The sequence below is a fragment of the Epinephelus moara genome, chromosome 1, assembly GCF_006386435.1.
Source record: "Epinephelus moara isolate mb chromosome 1, YSFRI_EMoa_1.0, whole genome shotgun sequence".
Classification (NCBI taxonomy): Eukaryota; Metazoa; Chordata; class Actinopteri; order Perciformes; family Serranidae; genus Epinephelus; species Epinephelus moara.
Genome location: NC_065506.1, coordinates 18,891,455 through 18,917,309, shown reverse-complemented (window position 1 = coordinate 18,917,309; position 25,855 = coordinate 18,891,455). Strand labels below are relative to the sequence as shown.

The following is a 25,855-nucleotide window of genomic DNA, read 5'->3' as shown; positions in this document are numbered from 1 at the left end:
GGGGGCAAACACTTTTTCACACAGGGCCATGTAGCTTTGGATTTTTTTCTTTCTCATTAATAAGACCCTTCATTTAAAAACTGCATTTTGTGTTTACTTGTGTTATCTTTGACTAATGTTTAAATTTGTTTGATGATCTGAAACATTTAAGTGTGGAAAACATGCAAAAAAGTAAGAAATCAGGAAGGGGGCAAACACTTTCTCACACCACTGTATGTACATAAGCAGTTTACATCAACAAAGCCTCAATAAGTCTCAAGAAGAAAAATAAAATGACTATATTTTGTTAAAAAGCTGTAGAAGCTCTGTTTATTGAGTCTTTTGTATTAACATATTTTACAAAAACTAGATTTACAGAAATTATCCATAACTGAACCATTCTTGATTTAGGCACAAAAATACAGGAAAGCTCAGTCCAAAAAAGTATTTCAGTTTTGATTAAATAAGTAATGGTTATGAAAGGTAACCCATGAATAGGAAAATATATCATGGATATTAAGAGCTGTTAAATAACTGAATGAAAAAAAAAAAAACCTGAAAATGAAAACTGTCCAATTTCTTTTTTTTTTTTTTTACATTTTGACTCCTTTGAATCTGAAATCTAAATCCTATCTTCTTACAACACCTCAAAAAACAGAATTTGAGCACTAAAATAAACACAAAGTAAAAGATCACAACACTTCAGCTTTGAGTGGAAGTTTGTGGGCTGCTCTTTGGGATAAAGTGGAAGGAAACAAAAGCACTTGTCTAGATTCATGCAGATCGCATCCCCAAACTGTCCTTGCTCTGTAATAACATGAAGTCAAACACTTATAATACACACAGTCTCTGTCTTTGTGTCCGTTGATATGTCTCAACCAGCTACTACTCAGTGACATTTTGCCAAAAATGATTCAAGGGCCCAGTCCATGTACATTAGATTATTTAAGTAAGATCTTTGAGCAGATGATGATTATGTTCCTTGATATATTTTGAATTAACACTCTTCAGTGCGAGCAGACGAAGGCCGCACAAATAAAACACCCAAAAATTGTCTCCAGAAAGATTCCCATCTCACTCAGTATGTAGAAGAGTGAAGTCGAAAGGCAACTGGACTGGTTGTTAAGCCTTGAGAGTGTTTTGCTGCTGCTCATTTCTTCGAAGGATGCCTCTTGAATGAGTGGCAAGACTTCTTCAAAAGACAGTCCAGCAAGTCCAGCTGTCACAGACTTAGTAACTTCTACATGCCCTAAAAATTCCAGCGATTAACTCAGATGACCGAGGACCTTGTAAATATAGAGTAGAAATAATATATTCTTATTCAGAGAGGATTGCTCCTTATCAGATGACACCCATTGTACAAAATGTAATACATCACCTTTGCTGCCTGTGCATCTCAAGGGAAGAGTATTAGAAAAACTACATGCCCACTCCCCCCTGTTAAATAACAAAACTGTTTGCAATGGGTGATATTACACACTAAATACAGAACAACCCATGTGGGTCAAAAACACTTTGTTTGCAGCATTACTTTTGATAGGAACATTCATATTTGACAGAAAAAGGCTGAACAATACTAAAGTGACATTCTCTTACTCCAAGGTAAGACATAAAAACATGTTATTATTTTGCCTACACTTAATTCACAGTTGAAACTCATAAAATAATAACACACAAATACATCAGATGAGTTTCTCCGTTCAGAATACATAGCTTCCATGAGCAAAACAACTGAAAGTAAAGTCTGATAAAAGAAAAACAAAGACCCATATAGCTTTTATCTAGCGAAGACAACTTCAAAGCCCTCTCCTTACAGACTCTTCTGCAAAGCATGCTCATTTTTGACAGCCAGTCCCAATCATGGCAGAAACTGACTCCCTACTGAAGCTGGTGGTTGCAATGTGTGGCACATGAGTAAAGGGCAATGCAACCTTGCATTTCTTGGCTTGCACCCATTAATTTATATGATGTTCCGAATACTCAGCGATGCAGAGGCCATTCACAACAGTCCCACCTTTTTTTAGTCAGCCCGAAACAGTCCAAAGGCCATGTTTGCGATGGTTTTTGATTATTGTTTTGAATAGGTGGCAACCACTGAACGTACACCGAATGGGGGAGGGTTAAAATAGCTCTGCCTTTGCCTCTTGGGATGATGATGTGGTCGAATCTTCTGCTGAAGCTTATCTGTTTATCAGGGTGCAGGGTCTTGTTGGTTTTGCATGCGTCTCTCTGCAGCTGCCGCCATGGTTCTACGTCTCAGCACAGTCATATTCAAGTCAGGAACAGTGTCCTCCTCCAGTCCAGGCAAATCCTCATCCGCGTCCTCTGGACTCTTGTTCAGATATCTCCTATAGGGAAGTAATGAACAACATATGATCGTGGGAACAGAAACAGCAGCTAGAAATGCTCACCATTAGTGAACAAAGAGTCTACTTGTTGGTTCTTTGCAACTGGGCCTTTCAGTAAGTCTTGTAGCCAGATAAAGAAGGCCTTTTTTTATTTCATCTGGCCTTGGTTTACAGACCAAGACAAACTTATCTCACAAGGAATTTACACAACACACCAATTGTACAGCTGAGCTATGACGCAAAACCTTGTGTGGTTGCACCCCTAACCTCAAGATTTTCTTTCAAAAACAACAAGGAAATTTCTTTTTTTTCTTTTAAATTGAACTTATGTGAACTTATAGGGCAGAAAACAAGGAGTGTACCAACCTGCGTGCCTGCTGAAGCATCTCTTCTTTCCTCTGCTTTAACATCTTCTGCCTCTCCTCAGCCGACTTCGAGAAGCGACCTCCTCTGACCTCCATGTTGTCTGACTCATTGAGGTTCTGCTCAGCTGCTCCACTGGACCCTGGATCCTGCTCATCTGATGCAGTGCTCACCTGTGAAGGGGCACGCTCTATGGCCTGACACAGGAACACAGACAAAATATGTTAAAGATTGATGCATTCTGCCGTCAGAGAAAATCCCAGGAATGTGATCAGCATGAAGCAGAGACTAGAAGCACTGATAGCTGAAGACATCGGGAGAGCACTGCGTTATCAAAACAATGAAATTATGAAAAAGTTATCCTGCTTTTGACTGACCTGTGTTGGAAAAGGCACCTGGATGCGTCCCTCCAGGATGTTGTCAGTGGTGACCTCCACAGAGCGGGTCAGCTGCAGATCCTGCATCACCAGGTAGGAGGGCACCTGAGGGAACATCTCCTGGACCTGATGGGCCTGATGAGCAGAAGGTACATCAAAAAGAAAGACAGCAATAGAGAAATCATTTAAAGAAAGACTGTTAGAGATGGAAGAGCAGAACATTGAAGGTTAAAACTAGATTTTTTTTGGGGTTAACAAACAGGTCTTAAACATACAGTATTAGTGATTTTCAAGTATAAAACTGTTAAAAATACACTGGATCTCTTTGTTTTAACTTGGACCAACAGTTTCTGTTAAATCTGTTGGTTAAATAGATGTTATCACTATGTCAACATGCATTTCCCAGAAAGTCAAATACCAAAGTAAAGATGTTTGGGCCACGGTGCACAGCCCAGGCAACACTGGCTTTTCGGCAAAAATCAAGACAAGCAGAGAAAAGTGAAACAAATTGATGGCAGAATTGGCTCCATGCAAATTAACTGTCAGCAGCTGTCTAGGAGAAAAACTCAATACCTGGTCTCAAATTGCAATCTGAGTATCATCTTTTATGAAACCAAAAAGTATTTAATGACAATGTAAACATGAACTCACCATGGCCAGGAGCTGGGAGTTGTTGGCCTGAGCAATGCCCAGGATATTGGTGGTGTGCATTACTTCCACCGAGAAACTGGGCAGCCAGCTGGCAATGCGAGATCCTGTAAGAGAAAGTATTTTATAATTCATTGTCACACAAAGCTAATCTGATGTAAGATGACAATTGTCTGGTATCAGACAGAATTGCCAACTTGTTACACTTTATTTCCATCTTTAGTCTGACAATGTGTGGACTCTATACGATATCTGAAGGAGAGGGGGATTTGATTTCTCATAACCAATCAGATAAGACCAACATGTCCGCCTGAATGTAACGTCATTTTAGGGCAACACTGATGTCACTTATGACAGGGTTTTAAGAGTGGTAGTAAAAGAGTTTGTAAAAACAAACTACATAGTCAGACGCTATTCAGTCCCTTGAGGAGCGAAGAAGACGACGACAAAGGCGAAGAAGAATGAATCAGTCAACTACAACTCAGAGAAGTAGGTGGATTAAAAGGTCTGGACCCTGGCAAAGGTAACTCCACAGCCAGATTCATCCTTGGATTTGTGTCTGACAGACTTACCATCAAAGTGGAAGAAGTGATTGTGTTGGTTGATATGTGGTCGAGCATCTGGAGCAGCTCCTACTGGGCCGATGTTGTCTTCCAGTCCCCCGCCTTGCTGCGGACCTCTCGCCTGGCCGCTGTCCCCGTTGATGTTCAGGGATGTCCGGCATGTTGGACATGAGGTGTCCTGCTCGAGCCACGAGCGCAAACAAGAGCTGCAAAAACACACACACACACACACAACTCACAAATGTCCTTATGCCACTTCTTCATTTCAGGTCTCAGAAGTCTTGCTAAACATCAGGGGCCATATTAACAAACATTCTGAGAATACCTACAGAGAGCTCCCACCTTAACATGAAAATTTCTAGCAAGGAGTCCTAGCTTATGAGAGATATAGGAAAATTCTCAGAGTGACTCTGACCAAGGATGGGACAGAAACTTTTACCTTAGTGAAGAAGTGTGTTTGATCCTGCTGCTAGGTGTGATGCATTCTTTTTAAAAATGTGATTGATTGCTCTTTCATGAGCCTGAAGATGTGGACATCCAGTGGAAAGTAAATAACCGTGTCACAATATGAGAATGTGAACGCGTTGTAATTGTCTGTGTGATTCACTCTGCCAATGGAACACTGAGACAGACCCAAGTCATCATTGCTGCACTGTTGCATTTTTCCCGTTGCCAAATATCTCAGTGTTGTGATCACTTTCATTTCTGGCATTACAGCGTTATTGCACTGGGTGGAAGATGTGAGCACATCTCTAATGAAATCGACCATAAATATTATCCCTGCACAATCTAATCTGTAGTGTTTCATTAACTCACTGTCATCCAGCATTTGGAGCATTTTCTCTTCCTTATTGTCTTTCCGACATCTTCTCATCTGCTTTAGAAAATCTAAAGCCTCTTAAAAGTCCTCTTCCCTGCTCCTTACAGTTTTTCATCTTAGGAGCTCTTTTAAGGCCCAAGATGCTTTGTGAATTACTTTTATCTTTACCAGGATGTAAGTCTTATCTGTAAGGGGAAATTCTTTGAAAATGTCATAATTCTAAGAACTCCCTTTGAATTTAATCACTAGGAGCAGTTCTTTATAGTAGGAAGCTTTGTAAATATGGCCCAAGGAGCTGTGCAGGGCGTCTTACTGAAGCAGAAAATCTTCACCAAACTGCTGTAACTCAGGGCAACAGATAAATATCCAAATAAACAAAAATAAATATAGCACACAAGCTAAGAACAGTTATGCAGTCAGGCCTGCTACAAAAATATATAACTTGTGCAAGACTTCAGCACTAGCCAAATTAAGGAGACTGCATTCAAGGCTGGTATATCTGGTTGCCTGCTATTCTAGCAGTCTCTCCCTAAACCATGTTTATTCTGTAAGTAACTTTTTGGGGGGGCTATGGAGACACAGGACAGTAGTGCTAGTCAAAGAGTGCACTGCAGAATATTGTCCATGCAGGGATTGCTGATTAAAAAACACTGTACTTGTGGAAGAGATGGCCACAGGGCAGTTTGCGTGCTGTCAACATGGTGTCCCAGCAGATGGCACAATCATCATCATTAGCTGCCAGCTCCTCTGCTGTAGCAACTGCAAATCTGCACAAAGTTCAGAGTACAAACAAATATAATGATGAAACAAGTCATGATCAATGGATTCAGTAAGTAAACAAACTAGGAACCACAAAACCATGAGGTAAAAAGGGAAAAACAATTAAATCAAGATATACTGTCACCTGGCTTCCATGTTGTTGATGACACGAAGGTAGTTCTTATGTCGGCGGACGCGGCGCTGGACCTCATGGAAGAGATACCGCAGCTGCATAAAGATAACCAGGCTTGCCATGGACAGCCAGATGTTTCCAAAAAGCTAATGAGAGACATATGGACACAATGATTAAAGATTAGGAAAGAGGAAACAGAAACATATCATCACATGCCGACACCTGTTCCCGCTGTGTCTTACCAGCATATGGATGTGGTGCACAAGGTCGAGGAAGAGCATAGCCAACTCCATGATGAAATCTGTATAGTAGACATATGTCCCCTTACTCTCCCAGGTCCCTGGATGGTTCAGATCCCACAGATGAATGGAGTATCTGAAGGGACATGTACAACTCTATCAGGCCATGAAACACAGGTGTTATTTAGACAGTATGGTGGAAGATGTGGCCCTTATCTTGGATGGGGTTTGGAAACTCATAATGCATGACACAACGATGGTGTCTAAGTATCATGGAACGACAAAACAGGTAATGTTGCCATCAGAAGAAACAAAATGATAAATTAGCTCACAACAAAGAAGAGAGAATAACAGTGTAATGTCCATGAATTGTCCTCGTATAATAGCTTTGAACTCGCTCTCCAGGCATTGATTAGTTGTAACTGCACCACTTTGCCTCAGTTGGTAGTGGATCTATGAATATGCAAATAAGTCCCACCTTCAGCTCTATCGTACCTGCTCACCAAACTGGTAGTGTGCTGCCAGCTACTAGGCCAACTTCAAGGTCAAACATGAACAAATACCCTTCCAATACATCACAACAGGATTTGGATAATTACAACCTGGTTAAACAATGTTAAACCCAAGGGTTGATACTCTTAATACTCACAAAGCCATCTTCCTAAGTCCAACAATTGCAACAAAGGACAAGCAGTTTGGATGAATGAAATGGCCTCACAGCAACTATCTAATTCCCACCTGTTTATTTTACACACAGGCTCTCCTGTTACCTATTCTCGGTAGCACCACTGGCTAGTGGAGTTGTAATGTTATACAGGAATGAATGCACAATTTTAATATTTAATGCACAAATCAGAGGGAAACTTTTGGCCCTCAAAACTTTTAAGTGCCATTTTAGTCAAAGACTACTCGTAACTTGTGCGACCTGCACCTCTCATTTACCCTTTAAGAGAAAATGAGAGAATCATAATAATCAGGGGTACACTTTACTAAAAGGGCCCAAACTGTTTTAGATCTATTATGATGCTTAGATATGAAAAATATTAAATGATGTTGCTATTCTAACTCATTGTACCCCAAAATGACTGACAAATTGCCATCAAAGCACTTTGTTTTAAATGTAACTGTGTACAAATACTTCAGAAGGAAACATTGTACCACTACATTTACCTGACAGAGAAAAGTTACTGGTTATGTTGCACATTCAGATTTTACTACCAAAATATAACAATTAAAATAAGATGCATTATAATTCATTAAACTATCCAGCATAAAAGCTTCACCTTGAACAAAGTTTAATTCAAATGCATTGTGCTAGTAATACCTCTCCTGACTGCAGGGCTTTGACTTTTGCTGTGTGCTAATAATAGTTTTACTGGGGAAAAAGAGGGTTTTGACTACTTCTTCTACCCCTGCCAATACTACCAACATCCCCAATAATGAGTGAAAATAAAGAAAGACAAAGTTGGCCTGGGCCACCAAATCACTATATCCGCCCCTGCTGATAATGAAGGGAGAGACATGGGGCGATGCCTCCTCCTATTTATAAATTACTCCATGCTAAGTCTGAGTAAATCTGAAACCAAAACAAAGCACTCTGTAGAAAAATAATAAGTCATTTTCAACCACTGAGCTGTTCATTCAGACACTTTGGTGCTGTGAGGAAAAGCTTTGCTGTTTGCCTCTCTCACTACCTGCAAACTCAGTATGACTGGTTGAAAAAAAAAAGGGAAAGAAAATAGTCCAAAGCCAACAAACTCCCAAGCTATTGTGGTCAGTAACATAAGATAAACACAAAGCAGGGTAACAACGGAAAATCTGTCCTTTTTTATAGTTAAAGTAATAAGCAGTTAAGTCACCACAAACATTGTTTTGCTATGTACCAAGCCACAGCAATGTTCCTGACAGCAGTTTACAAGTTTTAATGTTAGCCTGATATCTCTGAGCATCTGAGGCCTTCAGCTGATTAGAGTTGTTTCTGCTGCTTGTATAATCCTAACCACTCTCCTTGGGACAAAAAGCCTTTCACACTGGTATAATGGAACCAGAGAAAAACTAATGGTGTCGCTAACATTAGCCCCTGATTCTAAATCTGCACAAGCTATGTCATCTGTATGGCTGCAGTGTGCACACGTGCATGCATGTATAAGGAGGATTTGAGTGAACTTACCGCATGATGACATGCCCAGTGCGTACAGTCACCAGCAGACACTGAAGAAAAAAAAGGCACAGGTGAATGTGATGTAATTCTTGTGGTCTATTTTCCATACAGAATAATCACAAGTTTGGAATTTCACTTGTGATTTAAATAAAAAAAAAATATCTCAAAGACATGAGAGGAATCTTTTGTACTAAAATGGTGCAGTGATAATATGTGTTTTTATTAGATAAAGCCTCTCTTTAATAAATATCCCCTTAGGGAGACGTGTGTATCAAATAAATAAGCCTTTTTTAAGAGATATTCTCAGCCACATTGAAGACATAAGCATATTAAATAAAATCATAATTCTTTAAGAAAAGCATGGGCGTAACCAAAAGCTTAAATACTATAAAGTGTCCACAATCATCATGCCTTTGTCCACACATCTGGCACCCATTTTTATTCAGTTGTGGCTCCAGGTTCTCACCTCAGCTGCCATAAAGGAGAGGGTGTGCATGCCATGGGAAGCTCCCAGCAGACCACAGACCACAGCCAGACCACAGCAGTCCAGCAGCAGGGAGACCAGCAGACAAAGCACTCGTACATGGCTGTTCATGGGAGTGGAGGGCGAGAAAGACAGCTGTGGGGAAGAAAATGTAAATTATAAGTGTGCCTCTCTCAAAGTTTTTCCCTTTTGTTATGCCTAGGGTTCCTGAGGAGGTTGTCCGTGTCTATTTAAAGAGCTTGTGCTAGTTTGGGAAGTTCATGTGGGTTTTTACAGCCCACTAAAACATTTTATGTCATCACTGTGCTGTGGAAAAAGTGCTGGGAATTCATAGCGGATTCAGACCAAGTGTTTTGTTTTGATGCCTGCAATTTTATACTAGTACAGATTATTCTGGCATTAAAAAATCAAATAAACAATACAAAATCTGCACATGCTCATGAAACATGAAGCTGTTGATGCCAGACAACTGAATAAAACAGAAAAACAATACATTTAAAAAGGGGAATATTCCTAAATCAAAAGAATTAAATCAGCCACCAAAGACTGTACACTTTTTGTAAGCCCGTTTACACACAGAGGCACAACATGTGTCAGTATCTGGCTCAGTACCATACTCCAAGGACATTTCTACTGTACTAGCTGAGAGGAAACATGAACTTTTCCCTTCCAAATACACCTGACCCATTTAAATCAATAGACTCCTCATACATACAATCCTTAAAAAGTATTTACAAAACATTGCCTAAGACTTTAAACTGCCTACAGTGTGTAGAATACGATTCAGGGCCTCATTACAAACATTAAAACTGCTGAGCTGAAAAAAATAAAATAGGTTCCATCAATTTTGTAAAGCTTTACTGCCACAAGGTTTCCCCTGCACACTGACAACATGATAAACCCATCATCTTAAGCAGTTTAACCTACATGCACCATCCTCACCCCAAAAGCTAGAACCCACAGAAACAGGAAAACAAGAAGGAAAGCAGCTGGGGCTAACACACCTGGCAGACTTCAACCTAAAAAGCACATTCATAACTGCAGATCTATAGCCAAAGCTGAGAGACAAAAAACAAGACTAGCAGACAGTTACACACGACCATGTGTTGCACAGGACACCAAAACAAACTGGTACATTTCTACAGCACAGCAGTCAGATATTACTCTCTCATACACTGAGCCAGTCAGCTCTACATCACAGGCAACACATCAACTTAATGCCCATTCTAAATGTCATTGCTTGTAAGTAGAGGAGGTCAATTAAATCTGATATTTTGTTTTCCCCAACATGCAGAGCACAATCTGATACAAGGCCGTGTCAATCAGCAGTCTAACATGCCAGTACAAGGAACTATTAATAGATCCAGTGCTGAGAAGAGTACAGTTACTCTCAGACTTCTGAGGGAACACTCACCACACCTTTTAAAAAGACCGCTTTATGAAGTCTGAAAGTACATGCAGATGTTGTCAAATGCAAGGCTTCTGGATACCTCCCATTTACTCTCTGTCCTTATAAGTAACAAGACAACCACAAAGAATGTAGGTAGGTCTATTGGGCTCACTGTTAAGCATAAATAGGAACAGGTTTCATACAGGAACATGTAAGCCTATCTGTTATACCTTATCACATTTCACAGCAAAGAAAACATCCCTATATCTGCCTAATGACATACTAGCCATCCCCAATGCCTGCATCTCTGCATGAATGGTAAAAAGGAAGTCACTTTAAAAAAACAATTTCTATACGGTTTCTAATTGACATTCCCGAAAGTAGAATAAATTGAGTCCAGGAATAAATTGGTGCAATTGAGATTTGTCAACTTTGTCCTTAAGATCTATGTGGGTGTTGCTTTTCATTACCGTTGGGTATTCAACATTGGAACTATCTGATCTTTGGTTGAGCAAAACTTGCTCAGAAGTATTTCTGAAAGAACGTTTGCATCCTGTCTGGACAAATATGAGCTCTGTAGCAAAGCAAACAACAAAAATAACAACCTCTAGGCACCTTTGACAACACTGTCTTTTGCCATGACAAATCTACTTCAGATGTGTTTGCTGTTGGCAAAGAGCCTCAGAAGCTCGATATAAAATTACCCAAGTGTGAAAAGTGTTGGCTTTTTCCTGATACGTTTGTATTGATAAGCCTTCTGTTTTGTTTTGTAGACTGACTGGTTGGTTGAACGTCTGGTACAATATCATCGATTATTGTAGCAATCCTCAGTTGAATTGGTTTGGAGAATTGTGATGAGAGTATATTTGGATTGGAATAATAACAGATTCATTATGTCGACAATCCAATAAACTTGGTTTACTGTGCTGCCCTAGATGACAAGGTAGTCATAAACCACAGGAAGGGGCACTAGAATGACTTAAAAAAAAAAAACAGTGGTGTACTTTAAAATACTTACGTATTCAAATCTGTCTTTGCAGAGCTGCACCATGAGGTGGAGAAACACCAGAGCAGAGAACCACAAACACCACATCACCACCTCCTCGACTGTCTGCACGTTCAGCACGCCAAAGATGAAAATGAACTTGTAGAAGATGAAGTTCCAGAACTTGTCTTTCAGGTGCTGAAGAATAAACACAGAGCAAATTAGATGCATCCTTCTGATAGGTCGACACTCGAGTAGAGCTGCTTAATAACCCAGGCATTGAAGTAGTTTCATTCACTATTTAGCACTGCGCTAGACAAAAACTCACCTGTTTCTCACTGACCCTGAGCGGGCCAAACACCACATACTGAATCATTTTAGCAATTAACATCAAGGAGCAGCAGAATGTGTTGACCAAGACCTATGACAGTGCAGACAAAAGTGACAATTAGATTTTGTGACAAGATTATCTTATCGTGCAATACAAAGTCATTGACTAGATGGCACTCACCCATACAAAGAGACTGTCTGTGACAAGATACCACAGGACAGTGGTTGCCAATTCTGTGTTGCTAATATCATTGTTAAGATGTTCAAGATCCACATCAGGGGGAGCTGGCGTTTCATCTGTTTCCAAGACCCCAAACCCCGGATCAGTCACAGTGGTGTAGGCACTAAAGATGCTGCCAGCAAGCAAAGCCACACTCAGCGCTGTGTAGGTCTGCAGGCTGGGCCAAGGAAACCTCTCCAAAAACAGCAGAGGCATTGCAGTGTTTACGGTCCACTTCTCAACTTGTAAAAAACGGTGTTTGTCCCGATCCAAGAGCTCAGACAGCCTGTGAGGGCAGAAGAGTTAGCTAACGTTGGCCAAAGTTGCGTCAACACTAGCTTTGTTACATACATACAGAAATTTTCAAAAGGATCGTTGATAACCAATTATATATATTAATAATGTGAACCAGCCGGTTGGAAACACGTGTAGGATTATCTTGCTTGTTTCCAAGAAGTTATAAGGCTGACGTTAGCTAAGTTAGCCGGATGATACGTTAGCCTCCGTAGTTACTCTCAGTTCTCTAGCAAGGCTAACTTCACGTTAGCTCAATACAGTTGGGAAAGGTGCTAATTACTAATAATTGGACTGTCTTTGGTGAAATATAAAAGGCCAAATCAGCCGAACAACACGAAAACTGGTGGCCAGCAATCGACCTGGCTAACGTTAACATTAACACCCTGGTAGCGCTGGGGGGAAATGCTACATTCACGCCCCCAACATTAGCAATTTACCTGGCGAACGTTACCTAATACTAGCTTATTCGTTAGCTGACGTTAGCTACGTAGCTAGCCACTGTCAAGCACCGGAAAACAAGCTCGTATTAAATCGCCACTTACAGTTTGTCAGAAATGTAGTTAAACACAATATCCAACGTCCCCCGCCGGTTTCAGTGTTGTACTTTTAGTGCAGCTGCACCGAGGAAATTGTAGTTGTCAACATCGTCATGTTTATTCCGTCGAGAAGGCAGCTGGCTGAGACGAGCCTTCTTCTCCTTCTTCTTCTTCTTCTCTGGGGTTTAACAGTAGCTGGCATCCGGAGTGCTGCATTACTGCCATCTTGTGGTGTTGGCTGACTACTACAGTGTCCGGTTTGGATATTTCCAGGAAGCTGACCAAATATCTTATGCTTTCTCCACTTCCATCATACCCCAGTAATAATAATAATAATAATAACAATAATAATAATCCTTATTCATATAGCACTTCTCAAAACAGAGTTACAAAGTGCTTTACTCGTCAGTAATTAAAACAGACAAGCCATGAAAACAACAACCTTTAATAGAACTGATAAAAAAGTTTGTGTATATAAACAGAGGAAATAAAAGACAGTCTAAATTAACTTAAAACTTAAGTGAAATCAGGAAAGGCTCTCTGGTAAAAGTATGTTTTAAGAAGGGACTTAAGAGCAATTTCTGGCTCGGCCGACCTGATTTCCTTAGGCAGACTGTTCCAGAGCCTCGGGGCCCTGACAACAAATGCTCTGTCTCCTTTGGTTTTCAGCCGGGCCTCTGGAACAGACAAAAGACTTCTGCCCGAGGACCTCAAAGTATATCCTGGTTTGTAAAGTACTTAGAGGTCGGAGATATAGCTGGGAGAGAGACCATGAAGAGCATCAAATGTAATCGGTAAAATCTTAAAATCTGTTCTAAAACATACTGGCATCCACAGGAAAGAGGCTAAAACTGGATCGTGTGATCATGTCTCTTGGTTCTGGTTAAAAGCCTGGCAGCTGAATTCTGAACAGTCTGGAGTTGATTAATAGATTTTTTATTCGGGCAGGAAAAGAGGCTGTTGAAGTAAACCAGGCACGAAGAGATGAAGATGTGCAAAATTGTCTCAGTGTCTTTAAAAGTTAAAATGGATTGTATTTTTGAAATATTTCTAAGATGATAGGAACATGATTGTACAAGCTTTGTGACATGCTGCTCAAAACTTAAATTACTGTCAAACTCAAGACTCAAAGATTTCTTGCAACAGATTTAACATTGTCTAATAGGGGACCAGCCAAAGGCAGAGTTTGCTAAAGAATTCAGCCAAAGAATTTTTTTTTTATCATCCAGTTTTTAACACAAGTAAGGCAGTCATTGAGTGAACACATCATTCCAGAGTCTGTGGATCTAACGGGCAGGTACATCAGTGTGTCATCAGCATAAAACCACAGCATGCTCCTTTATCGTGATCCTGTTATTTCCAGCCTTTTCATTTTTTCTTTCATACCCTATATTTCTGATATATATTTCCTGCAGCTAAACACCTTTTTTTGGTACTTGCCAATGATCACACAAAATGTGAAGTAAGTACCATTCTTAATCCGGTCATCTCTTCCTCTTTCCTGTTTACTTCCCGATTTCTCAAAATACTCACTATTTTTTTTATGTAAATTACCTTTTTTCCTGTTCCCAATGCTGTTGGCACAACTCATCAGTACATGCACTAAAGATATTTGAAGTTTGTTCTCATATCTCAACTCTGTGACCAAGAGCTGCAACTGCAGAGTCTTTGCTTCCTCCTGTTGGATCTTCTGATTCATCGGTAAAAACCTACACTGTATGTATATTTACATTCTTTATATATATATCTTATTAAGAAGTTGATAAGTACAAACAAACAGAGCACATCCTCAGGTCTTATGCATCAAGTAGCCTCTGTCTCAGGTTAAGTGCTCTGTAACTCTTTTGGTCCATTTATTGTCGCAAAAGTCAATTCCTTTGATGCAAAGCTGCCTCAACCTAGGAGAGACCTTGGAGCACAGATTGTCTTCTTTAACCATTGATCTCAGAGAATTTGGCTTTTATCAGTCTACATTACTTATATCATTATAAAACTCACTCATTAAAGCAACAGTCTCACCACAGGTGGTTTGCTATCCTCAGAATCAGAGTATTGGTGCACAACATAAACACGTTAAGAGAAAATGAAATTAAAAATAACAGCAAGTATTGTAAAAAGCTACAATATATCTGAATAAAAATGAAAGAGCTGTGCAGAAGTAGCAACAGAAGCAATTGTTGTTGAGTTATACTTTAACATTTACAGTGAAATTATTACTGTAAATCAGCTAGAGCTAGATGAAGCACTAATATCCATTCTGGCAAACCATAAACTGTTATGGCAGCTGGGGCATAGGTTACTTTCTACAACAACAGTAAATGCTAAAACTGAAACTGAAACATTGTCAGCTTCTGTATGTCTACCCTCAGTCTATAGTATAAGATCAGAACCATGTAAATGGAGGGAGCCTATTAGCAAATTAACTATACTTCAGACTTTGACTATTTATACAATACATGATTATTGTCAAAGACAGTGGAGGATATAAAATATTGAATACAGTGCTCTGTCCTCAGAAATAATTCTGACTTTATCAGGGGAAAGTCAAGTGATGGTAATAATTAACTATTTAAATGGTTGGCATCCCTGCAACAGATGGAGTTGACTTAGGGTCCAAAGATAAGGTTTGTAGGAGTGCGTTGTTACAAAAGCAAATGAAAAGGTTGATTAGGGAGAATGAGGACAGTAAGGGAATATAAGGACACTCACTCAGCTTTTTATTTGCCATCTCAGAGACACTGCAAATACACGAGTCATGTAAAAATTAGATTTATCTAAAAAAAATGTTTGGGACAAAAAGAAAATAATGCCTGTGATCTTTTCAGCTCAACTGGACTGTTGCAGTAGGTATCGTGTGGTCAGTCCATTGTTGTTTTCCGTTATGCCTAATAATGTTTATTTCTCACACAGGTGGTTATATGATGGCCAGTGTCTGCGGATGGTGAGCATGCTTTTTTACAAGAAGCGACTCAGTGTGTTATATCAGTGATTATTGCACAGAGGCATATAGTGTTCAGCAGTTACAGTCTCTTCTGTTTATGATGATGGTGGCACAAATGCAGAGGATGCTGGATCTCAGCCATCCCAAAACTTAAAAAAAGGAGCAGTTTCCGTCTGAAGTAAGAAAGTTGAGGTTTAGCTGGTGATTTGGGGAAAGGAACAACAAAAGACCTGTGACTTTTTTATTAGCCATGTAAAGTAGATCACTGCAAGCAATCAAATGTATATGCCTGCAGTCTTGCTGATATACTCTGTTATATATAAGTAATGAAGTTGCTTACCAAGCCATGGTCACAAAAGGAAACAAAAAGGGTTGAAACTCCAGCAACATCTTTGGTATTCAGAACAACTTTATTGTAACATCAATGTTTTGGCTTGTGGCCCTTATCAGGAATGTCACAAGCCAAGCTGTGCCAGAAGCCCTCACATTGCTTCCACAGAGGAGAAAGGGGAAAGTTCTTTGGGATAAAGTTTTGATTTATTTCTCTTTCTTTTACCTCAGTAGCAGGTGATGTTGTTTGAGAAACCCTAACCTTGCTTCCACAGTGGAGAAACAAAAAGTTCTTTGAAGTAACAGTAAATCAGCTGTCTTTATATTTCAGAATCAGAAAAGGATTTATTGTTAAGTATGTTTTCACTCACAAGGAATTTGCTTTGGTTTTTGGTGCATGCATTAATAAGAATCAGAATCAGAATCAGCTTTATTCGCCAGTGTACCAGAAATGACATAGGTACACAAATTTAGGTAAGAACATACAGAATATACAATATACCATAAATATACAGCTATACATTAAATATAAAAAAATATTTTAAAAAATTATTATTATTGCAGACTCATCACAGTCCCGGATTAGACCAATGAACATACAGTAAACATATTAAGAGGTACAAAAATAAGGCAAAGTACTTCAACACTGAAAAACACACAGCAAGCGGGATTCTGGTTTAAATCCAGGGTGGGGAGTCCAAACCCCAGGGAAGGGGACAGGCTGCATCAACGAGGGCCACAAGCTGAAACATGTACTTATTCTGAAGTTGTGCCAGAGAGCCTCGCTCTGCTTCCACAGAGGAGAAAACGAAAGGTCTTTGGAATAACCTGGCTGTTGCAGACCTGCTGGTCCTCATCACCCTGCCTCTGTGGATCTACTCCCTGGCCCACTACTGAGTGTTTGGGGAAGCCTCCTGCAAAGCCATGGTGTTCATGATCAACACCTATATGTACAGCAGCGTTTTCCTCATTACCCTCATGAGTGTGGAGCGTTTTGTGGCCGTGCGATATCCTTTTGCCTCAGGTGGCTGGAAGAGGAAAAAAGCACTGAATAAAGTTTTGCTGGCTCTGTGGACTGCAGCGTTCTTGTTCAGCATACCTGTCATCCCAACTCAGGTCGTAGACAGTAGTAGTTCCTTTTATCATTCTTAGTACCTGATACTGTCTAGTAGCTGCCCAGCTCAGGTAAATGAGTTTCAACTTCAAACAGAAATCTATAGTTCTTGTGCACGCTGTGGTGATAGCCTTCTCAGTGTGCCGGCTGCCTTACTATATCAGCAACATTATTGATGTGGGCAGGCACAGAATATGAATGTGTGCCACAGAGTGTTGTCTTTAGCTCTGGTGCACTTGTTTTCATCAGCAGTTCAGTGAATCCTGTGTTATACGCCCTCTTCAAGAGGATCTTACAAGGGAGTCTGGAGAAGTCCTGACTGGTCAGGCTGTTCCAGGAAATGGCCACTCACACCAACAAACTGAAGGGGCTGGTAGTACAACCACAGACTGGCCAGAGGGCAGCAAATACACAATTAGTGCTGATATCTGGCTCTGATGAAAAGCTGACTCCCCGGAACTGTGATGATAGAAAGTGTCCCGTTTGTTTGAGTATTGTGATTCATATCATTAACACAAACCCTCCTATCTTTGTTTCACATTTACCCTCGGGTGTCAGTGAAAGCTAACATATGAGGACAATCTTTATGTGTTTCTCAATTTTGATTATATTTATTGCTGTATAATAAAAGATAGAATAAAAAACTTTGAAATTAAATAGGTTCCTGTATTGTGTAATGTGTTTTGTGTCATACGGTTTCTGACTTGAAAAATGAAATGAATTACCTCTGGGTCAGTGCTCTTGGAAGCTGCTACAACGATTTAATTTTCTGATTATTAAAACTCGATTAGTTTATCATTGTCTTTTATTTAACACAGAACAACTTATTGCCTCTTTGGGGAAAGTATGACCTGGTAATGACAGTAAAGCTTAAAAAAGGCCAAAATATCTCTGTAGTATATGGTTAATTAAAAATTATTAAAAATTCCCTCTAAACAATACTGTAATATTACATACTTAATGTGGAGCAGTTATTCTCCTTTACCAGCAAGTAAGTGGGCAAATGATTGCAAACCAATTTTACTTAAATTTATTTTCTTTTTTATTCAGTTCAGTTCAATTGAATTCAGTTTAGTTCAATATTCAATTCAATTGAATTCAGTTCAGTTCAATTGAATTCAGTTCAATCCAATTAAATTAAGTTAATTTCAGTTAGTCAGTTCAATTTGATATTCAGTTCAGTTCAGTTCAGTTCAGTTCAGTTAAATTCAATACACTTCAGCTCAGTTCAGTTCAGTTCAGTTCAATCTGATATTCAGTTCAATTCAGTTCAGTTCAATTCGATATTCAATTCAGTTCAGTTCAGTTCAATTCGATATTCAATTCAGTTCAGTTCAGTTCAATTCGATATTCAATTCAGTTCTGTTCATTTCAATTCGATATTCAGTTCAGTTCAATTCAGTTCAATTCAGTTCAGTTCAGTTCAGTCCAATTCGATATTCAGTTCAGTTCATTTCAATTCAATATTCAATTCAGTTCAATTCAATTCAATTCAATTCAGTTCAGTTCAATTCGATATTCAGTTCAGTTCATTTCAATTCAATATTCAATTCAGTTCAATTCAGTTCAGTTCAATTCAATTCAATTCAATTCAATTCAGTTCAGTTCAATTCGATATTCAATTCAGTTCAGTTCAATTCGATATTCAATTCAGTTCAATTCACTTCACTTCACTTCACTTCACTTCACTTCAATTCAATTCAATTCAGTTCAGTTCAATTCGATATTCAATTCAGTTCAATTCAATTCAATTCCGTTCAGTTCAGTTCAATTCGATATTCAATTCAGTTCAGTTCAGTTCAATTCAATATTCAATTCAGTTCAATTCAATTCACTTCAATTCAATTCAGTTCAGTTCAGTTTAATTCGATATTCAATTCAGTTCAATTCAGTTCAGTTCAGTTCAGTTCAATTCAGTTCAGTTCAATTCGAAATTCAATTCAGTTCAATTCGACATTCAATTCAGTTCAGTTCAATTCGATAATCAATTCAGTTCAGTTCATTTCAATTCAATATTAAATTCAGTTCAATTCAATTCAGTTCAGTTCAGTTCGATATTCAATTCAGTTCAGTTCAGTTCAATTCAATTTGATATTCAATTCAGTTCACTTCAGTTCAATTCGGTTCAGTTCAACTGCATTGCAGTTCAGTTCAGCATTGGATTGTATATTGTATGAGATTTTCCCTGATGTCTCCCCCCTCTGTCGTAGGTGTAAAGAGGCAAACAGGATATTAACACACTCTCTAAGAACATGTTGGAGATCATTTACTTAATGGAAGAGTATATTTGAATGTTTCTCTAATGCCTTTGAGAAGAACTGGGAACCTAACCCACTAGTTGCTGCCCCAGGTGCCACGAGTGTGTTACCTTTGGCAGACAAGCATATATTATGTGGAATAGAGAGCTGATGAATGTATTGTAAGGTTTGCCAAACAGATTAAAATATGTGTCATAATTTGGAGCCCTGTACTAGAGTATCTCAAGGGTAGTGAATTATAAAGGTCTAACCTAGTAGCGGTATACCCTCTATCACTGCGTATATGTATTTCATTTTACTAGTAATGCTGAAGTCCTAGGAGTTGTTTTTTGTGTTTCTACCTGTAAATATATTTATGGCTGAGCTGTTGCAATTATGTACTGAGCATTTGTTTATTGAAAATCCTAAAATAAAGGGGGGAGGCGTTTCCTAGGGGTCACATAATTTCAGTGAATCCATCCAAAAACATTTAGCCTAATACACTACTATTAGTTATTATTATAGTTATTGCGGCAAAGGGTCTCCAACTTCTTGCTGAACAGAAAGTCTGCAGGCCAGTGTTCAGGCTTGTATCCCTCATGTTCATGAAATTAAACTGATCTACAGAAGACACATTTTTACACCCTCTTAAAAATGTTACAGCATCTACAGTAAAAATTAAATAGATTTTGTTAGAAATTTTCTGTAATTCATGGTAGGTTCACAACCTTTGCACAGCAGATGCTGACATTATTTATGGAGTTTCTCCCGCATTTCCTTTTCTTTATTTGAAACTCTTATAATATATCTTATACGTGACCTGAGGTGAAAAAATGGACCAATGACACATGCATGAATCACCTCTCTGCATCTCAAATAGCCCTGTGAGGAAACCCCTTTCCTGTGCTGTCTATGCGTAAAGGGAAGTATAGACTTGCTTGTACAGCACTTTGTTTTTCTTTTCATGCAGACGCCACTGTCAGCACATACACTTGCAGCATGAACCACTCAGCTGTGTTGTCGCCTTCAGAGGAAATGGCCCCTGAGGAGTTTGACGGCGGGACAGCGGTGGCTTGTGTGATCCTGGGCCTGTCATTCTTAGTAGGAGCTCCTGGGAACCTGCTGGTGATCTGGACTATCCTGAGACACGTCAAGCAGCGTTCTCACACTGTGGTGCTCATCCTGCACCTGGCTGTTGCAGACCTGCTGGTCCTCATCACCCTGCCTCTGTGGATCTACTCCCTGGCCCACTACTGGGTGTTTGGGGAAGTCTCCTGCAAAGCCATGGTGTTCATGATCAACGCCTGTATGTACAGCAGCGTTTTCCTCATTACCCTCATGAGTGTGGAGCGTTTTGTGGCTGTGCGATATCCTTTTGCCTCAGCTGGCTGGAAGAGGAAAAAAGCACTGAATAAAGTTTTGCTGGCTCTGTGGACTGCAGCGTTCTTGTTCAGCATACCTGTCATCCCAACTCAGGTCGTAGGGACAGATTCTGGTGAGGAGCATTGTCTGTATCGGCAGTACTTTTCTTTGACCCAGGAGCTGGTGTGTGTGCTGCTTGAGACACTGGTGGGCTACATAATACCCTTCTCCATCCTCGTGGTCTGCTATGGCTGTCTGTGTAGCCGGATTACTCAGATGACCTTTAAGTCCAAGCGCAAGTCCACAGTCCTGATTGCCAGTGTAGTGGTTGTGTTTGCCATCTGTTGGACACCTCATCACATAGGAAATGTCCTCTCACTCATCATCCTGGCCACTGAGGACTCCCTCCCTGACGTAGCAGAGAATCTGGAGAGCGCCAGGAGCACCATGACCTTCATCGCTGGGGCCATGGTGTTCATCAGCAGCACTGTTAACCCTATCCTTTACATGTATGCGGCCCGCTCCTTCAGGAGCTCCCTGCGTGACACCGGCATCCAGAAGCTCTTCCGCCATATCTCCAGCACCTCCCCAGGTGAGGGCACTAAAGAGTTGTCCTTTGTGACCAAGAGACAGAGCAATCAGACCAACAGCTCTCAGTGTCTGACTGAGCCAAAAGACCAAATGGACATCTTGATAAAAATGTGTGAAAATAATCCATCCTGATATTGAAAATGTATGGAGTGTCAGTGCTGTGTAGATATGCATGTGTATACTGTATACAATATTTCCTTGTGACATAAATTTAGCCTGAAATGAAGCTCATTTCTTAGGAAATTACAACACAGATAAACAGGAAGTCTGAGTTTACTTATGCAACTCTGTAAATTATCTTTTTAACATGTCTCTTTTTTTAAATAGTGAACATATATTTATGAATATGTTATATATTATGTACTTTATTCCATATAGTGTTCATAAATAGTACAATAAATAATTCTATGAAACATGTCTCAATGTAAAGTCTTTGTTTACAAACCTTTTAATTATTTTATTAAAGCCAGCAAAGGGAGATGATATTGATCATGTTATTAATCAGATCAGATCAATCAGATTTTTTTTTTTTTAATTGCCTGTAAGCGTGGGAACATGATCAGACAGAGCTCAGTGGGTTTTCATCTGGTCATCCTGTGATTGCGTTTGCCACAAAGAAGTATCTCACTTTGTCTGTAAGAACGTGTCTATTTTGCTGTCGCTCTCTGTGTTGGGAAACTGTAACATCTCTACAGTCTGATTATGAACTCATGTTACAAAACTGTTGCTGTGTTTTCTTAATAGAACCCATAGTGTATGACTATTGTAAAAAAAAAAATGTTTTTTTTTTTTACTCATGACAAACTAGCTAACAATTGTCCTGGTATCCCACTACAGACAACAGTCATGCAGTCAAGCCAACTTCCTCTCAATGAAAAGATTGCAAAATGAAAAACTGCATGTTCCGTTTGTTGGGCAGCAAAAAGCGGAATCGTGTCTTAATGTTTGTCACAGTGTTATAAAACTCAGACTCGTACTTCTGAGCATGAGAGTTCAGCATCAGCTTATTTTATGATATTTTTAAATGAGTATGTCCATCAGATATTTATAATACACATGGTGTATTAGGTTTGTATGTTGCCATGACTACAAAGAAATTGGTCTAACCAGCTGGCACAACCAGCAGATGGCAGTGTGTTTTTAACAGTTTTCTGACATTATTTCAGTGTAGCACCATAATAATGATAATAATTTTATTTAGCTACTCCATTATATGTCTATTTTTTTTTCTATAAAGGGAATGATCATGATGAGAGTCTTTCCTTCAGTGCTGCTTTGATCCATACACTTTACACACCTACACATGTGTGTTGACACAGTGGAAAGTGGAAGGAGCCATTTTCATTAAACTTTCAATGAAAGATGAAAAAAATAGTGCTGAAATTTTAGAATTTCACTCTGCGTCCGACTCTTTCACAATAGTTCCACTTTTACTAGACTCAAAACTATCTGAGATTCCATACCAATGATTTTCCCACGGAGTGTCATTCGTATGTTGTGTCAAACACCATGAGATGAAGTTGAATAAACACACTGTGCCAGTGCTCGTCACCTTGGAGACTTTAAACATTAGTGAATCAGGATTATTTTAACCGTGACAGTGGAAAATTACAGAGGGCAAAGGGTGTGACACAAACATACGAGTCAGACGAGATCACACAAGAAAGCATAGCTGACTGTGAGACACTCTAGACCTTTTCTCACAGAATGAGGAAGCAGCGTGTATGAGACAACATCAGCAGTGTGGTATGTGCTTAATGTAGCCACTGCCTTGCATTATGAGTATATTCCTGCATTATGTACTGTACTTTTTAAGTGAGTATACACTTAATAAAATATTGTTGCATAGTACAGTGGTGAAAAATGTCAGCACACATGCATCCTTCATATTTGACATTCTGTAAACTGACCACTTTTTACCTTTAAAATCTGCCTCATGTGAGCAAATACATTTTTTTTGTATTCAAATTACTTTAATCACTTTGATTGTAACCCACTCTCCCCCCAGCTAGCAGTACACCACAGGACAGGACCTGCCAAAGGGGTAACTGAGCCATGAATCTTGGCTACGGTGGTGGCTTGTATATTCCCTTTTCAGCTGTACAACTTTTTTTTCACCAGTTACACCTGCACGTCATTTGGGAGCCACAGACAGACAACCTGTACGCCGTCTGATGTCATGAAGATAAATGCTCTTTGCTGTTGTCTAGGATTTCAGCTCTAGTGTTTTCCAGTGTATCCCTCAACTTATCAGACTGGTTCAGCTGGTGAGAATGATTCCACATGAGGAAGGAGACACTGAGCATTACTCTTGAGATGGGGGGATTTAAATGAGTGAAAGGAGGTGACGAGACGAGACAAAAAGCCTTGCATTCACTAGTGTGCTGGCCCATAGCAAGCAGAGATGGGAGTGTCAGGAGCAACAAGACATAGCATTCTGGGAACCAGGCCAGAGACTGGTGAAAACTTAACAGGCCAGCCAAGACCCGTGAAGTTATTAAAAACTCTCCATTGTATATTTTTTGCTCTTGTAAGTGCCAGATTCAATTTCAATGTGAGAGCTGCTCATAGATGAAAAGATAGCCACGCAAGAGTGTAAGACTTCATACATGTTACCAAAAAATAATGTACAGTGACAGTTAGTTATATCCCATGTCACAGTGTGAGTGTGGAGAAGCACAGCAGCACGGATTTTGACAGGATGAATAAGGATCACAGGTTGAGAAACAACAAAAAAATGCTACTTTCCATTATCTACAGGCTGATTCATACTGTTGCCTCTGTCTCTCTATCTGCATGTGTCTGCCTGTGTGTTTGTTTCTCGTTCTTTTCTTCCTTTCCTTCTGTCCTTCCTGCATTCACTTCTACCTTAACCTAAAACTACTTTGTTACCTCGAATTACCTTGAAGCTTGTTACCTTGAACAAACTAAGTAAATGTAAATTAAGGTAAATTTTCCCAATGATGGCACCACAGGCCCAGGGATCCAAAGTGTCAGGTACACCCCTGGCCTTCATCTGGAATTTGTCATTCAAATTACTGACCAACAAGAGACTCAAAATTAGCACAAAGAGGTGCAAAGAAACTGCAAAGAGCCACAAAGTAACTACAAAAATGGGCAAACCACAAAAAAGAGATACATGACTACAAAGAGACACACAACTACCTCAGAGAAACACAAAGCCACAAAGAGATACAAAACAACAACAAAGATGAGGCAGAACCACCACAAAGTCTGTGTGTCTTGCTCCTGCATAGGAAAGGTAATGGGGCTTAGTGCATATCTGTGCCCAGGGGGCCTACTGACTCATAATCCACCTATGCTGATATGTTGCAGGTGTGCAATGCTGCATCTGCATAGCATCAGTGAAAACTTAAGGAAACAGATTGTTTCCAACTCCTCTTAGTCACAGAGCACCTTAGAACAGTGGTTCTCATATATGGTGTGCTGTGATGCCATTCCAGGTGTGCCATGGGATTTTGTGATAACCACACATTATTATAGCAATATTCAACTGATTTTTTAATTGATTGTATCAGTATGTTGAACGCACCCATTTCACAATAAACAGGCAAACTCTAGCTAAAAATGTTATTAATTGAATATGACTTAAAAAACAGGGAACCTATTTGTTGCTGTTTGTGCGTGGGAATTGTACTTGTGTGACACATCAGAAGCCCTGATTGGCAGCCAGTGTAAAGGATGATAACATTTCAAAGGAGAAAGCTGTGAGTGGGACAATGGATTGCATTACTGTTCAGAGCAAATTACAACAAAGCACCAGCATGGACGACCTACTGCTGAAAGAAAAGAGAAAAACAAAAAGTCAGTAGACAGCAACACAAAAGCCACCTGTCTTCTTTTTATTTCTATTTACTGTCTTATGTCGTGATGAGAGTGATAACACACGTCATAGAAGCTATTGTGGACAGATGGAAATATAGGTGTGCCTTGAGATTTTGGCATACCCTTTGTTGTGCCTTGGACACAAACAGTTTGAAAACCACTAAAACCACTGCATGAAAGTACAAGTTTGCCTGTTGCAGAGCATTGCATTGAAAAGCCTTTTTATGCACGTCTGTCCATCCTGTGCGAGGGATCCCTCTTCAGCTGCTCTTCCTGAGGTTTCTACCACTTTTTTTTTTACCTGTTAAAGGCATTTTTGGGGGAGTTTTTCCTTATCTGCTGTGAGGGTCAAAGGACAGGGGGATGTCAAAGCCCTCTGAGGCAAATTGTGATTTGTGGTATCAGGCTTTATAAACAAAATTTAATTTAAACTAAATGAAAATGATTTATAAAATCAATCAGTTTAGTTGCAGTACAACACTGCTCCTGACTTCCACATGTATAAAACAAATTTTAATGGAGAATAATAGTGTTTAAAACCCTTTAAACACTCTCAGAACATTCACAAGTTGTCCACTGTCTGCAGCTGTACCTTTGAGGGTGCTGTGCCTGTAGCAACACTCTCCACAATCTATGTGAAACATAAGTAGGCTACATGCCTCATGGAGGTATTACAGCCCTGTTTGCTAGGCTACTTCCTGGTTCACCAGATCTGACCAATGATATTACAGCACCAGCCGCAGAGTCCCGCCCTCACCTTTCCAAACCAGCCAATAGGCGACGCCCCTGGAGCTCTCCTCGC

The 25,855-nt window shown here is 39.7% G+C and overlaps 2 protein-coding genes and 1 pseudogene across 2 annotated transcripts; 2 read left to right on the top strand and 1 right to left on the bottom strand.

The window, feature by feature from the left end:
- Positions 1–281: 281 nt before the first annotated feature.
- LOC126390018 (E3 ubiquitin-protein ligase AMFR-like) lies at positions 282–12,814 on the bottom strand. Its single transcript, XM_050044085.1, has 14 exons — positions 12,639–12,814; positions 11,761–12,085; positions 11,578–11,670; positions 11,283–11,447; positions 8,857–9,009; positions 8,400–8,440; positions 6,233–6,365; positions 6,003–6,136; positions 5,755–5,865; positions 4,288–4,484; positions 3,719–3,822; positions 3,068–3,202; positions 2,694–2,887; positions 282–2,327 (listed from the first exon to the last, which is right to left on the bottom strand). Exons 2-14 carry the CDS (start codon positions 12,013–12,015, stop codon positions 2,171–2,173), a joined length of 1,872 nt encoding a protein of 623 aa, XP_049900042.1. The 5' UTR covers positions 12,016–12,085; positions 12,639–12,814; the 3' UTR covers positions 282–2,170.
- Positions 12,815–15,553: 2,739 nt separating this feature from the next.
- On the top strand, positions 15,554–19,233 carry LOC126393846 (atypical chemokine receptor 3-like; annotated as a pseudogene).
- Positions 19,234–20,209: 976 nt separating this feature from the next.
- On the top strand, positions 20,210–22,635 carry si:dkey-148a17.6 (uncharacterized protein LOC108190685 homolog). Its single transcript, XM_050045985.1, has one exon. The coding sequence runs from the start codon at positions 20,254–20,256 to the stop codon at positions 21,337–21,339; it is 1,086 nt and encodes a 361-aa protein (XP_049901942.1). The 5' UTR covers positions 20,210–20,253; the 3' UTR covers positions 21,340–22,635.
- The last annotated feature ends 3,220 nt before the right edge of the window (positions 22,636–25,855 follow it).

Bases quoted from the DNA above. Each gene is read 5' to 3' on its own strand.
- si:dkey-148a17.6 (XM_050045985.1), top strand. From the start codon at position 20,254: ATGAACCACTCAGCTGTGTTGTCGCCTTCAGAGGAAATGGCCCCTGAG.
- LOC126390018 (XM_050044085.1), bottom strand. From the start codon at position 12,015: ATGCCTCTGCTGTTTTTGGAGAGGTTTCCTTGGCCCAGCCTGCAGACC. The intron at 8,441-8,856 runs GTGAGAACCTGG...TTTTTTCTTCAG, and splicing joins TCTCCTTTATGGCAGCTGAG to TGTCTGCTGGTGACTGTACG. The intron at 2,888-3,067 runs GTCAGTCAAAAG...TTCCTGTGTCAG, and splicing joins AGGTGCCTTTTCCAACACAG to GCCATAGAGCGTGCCCCTTC.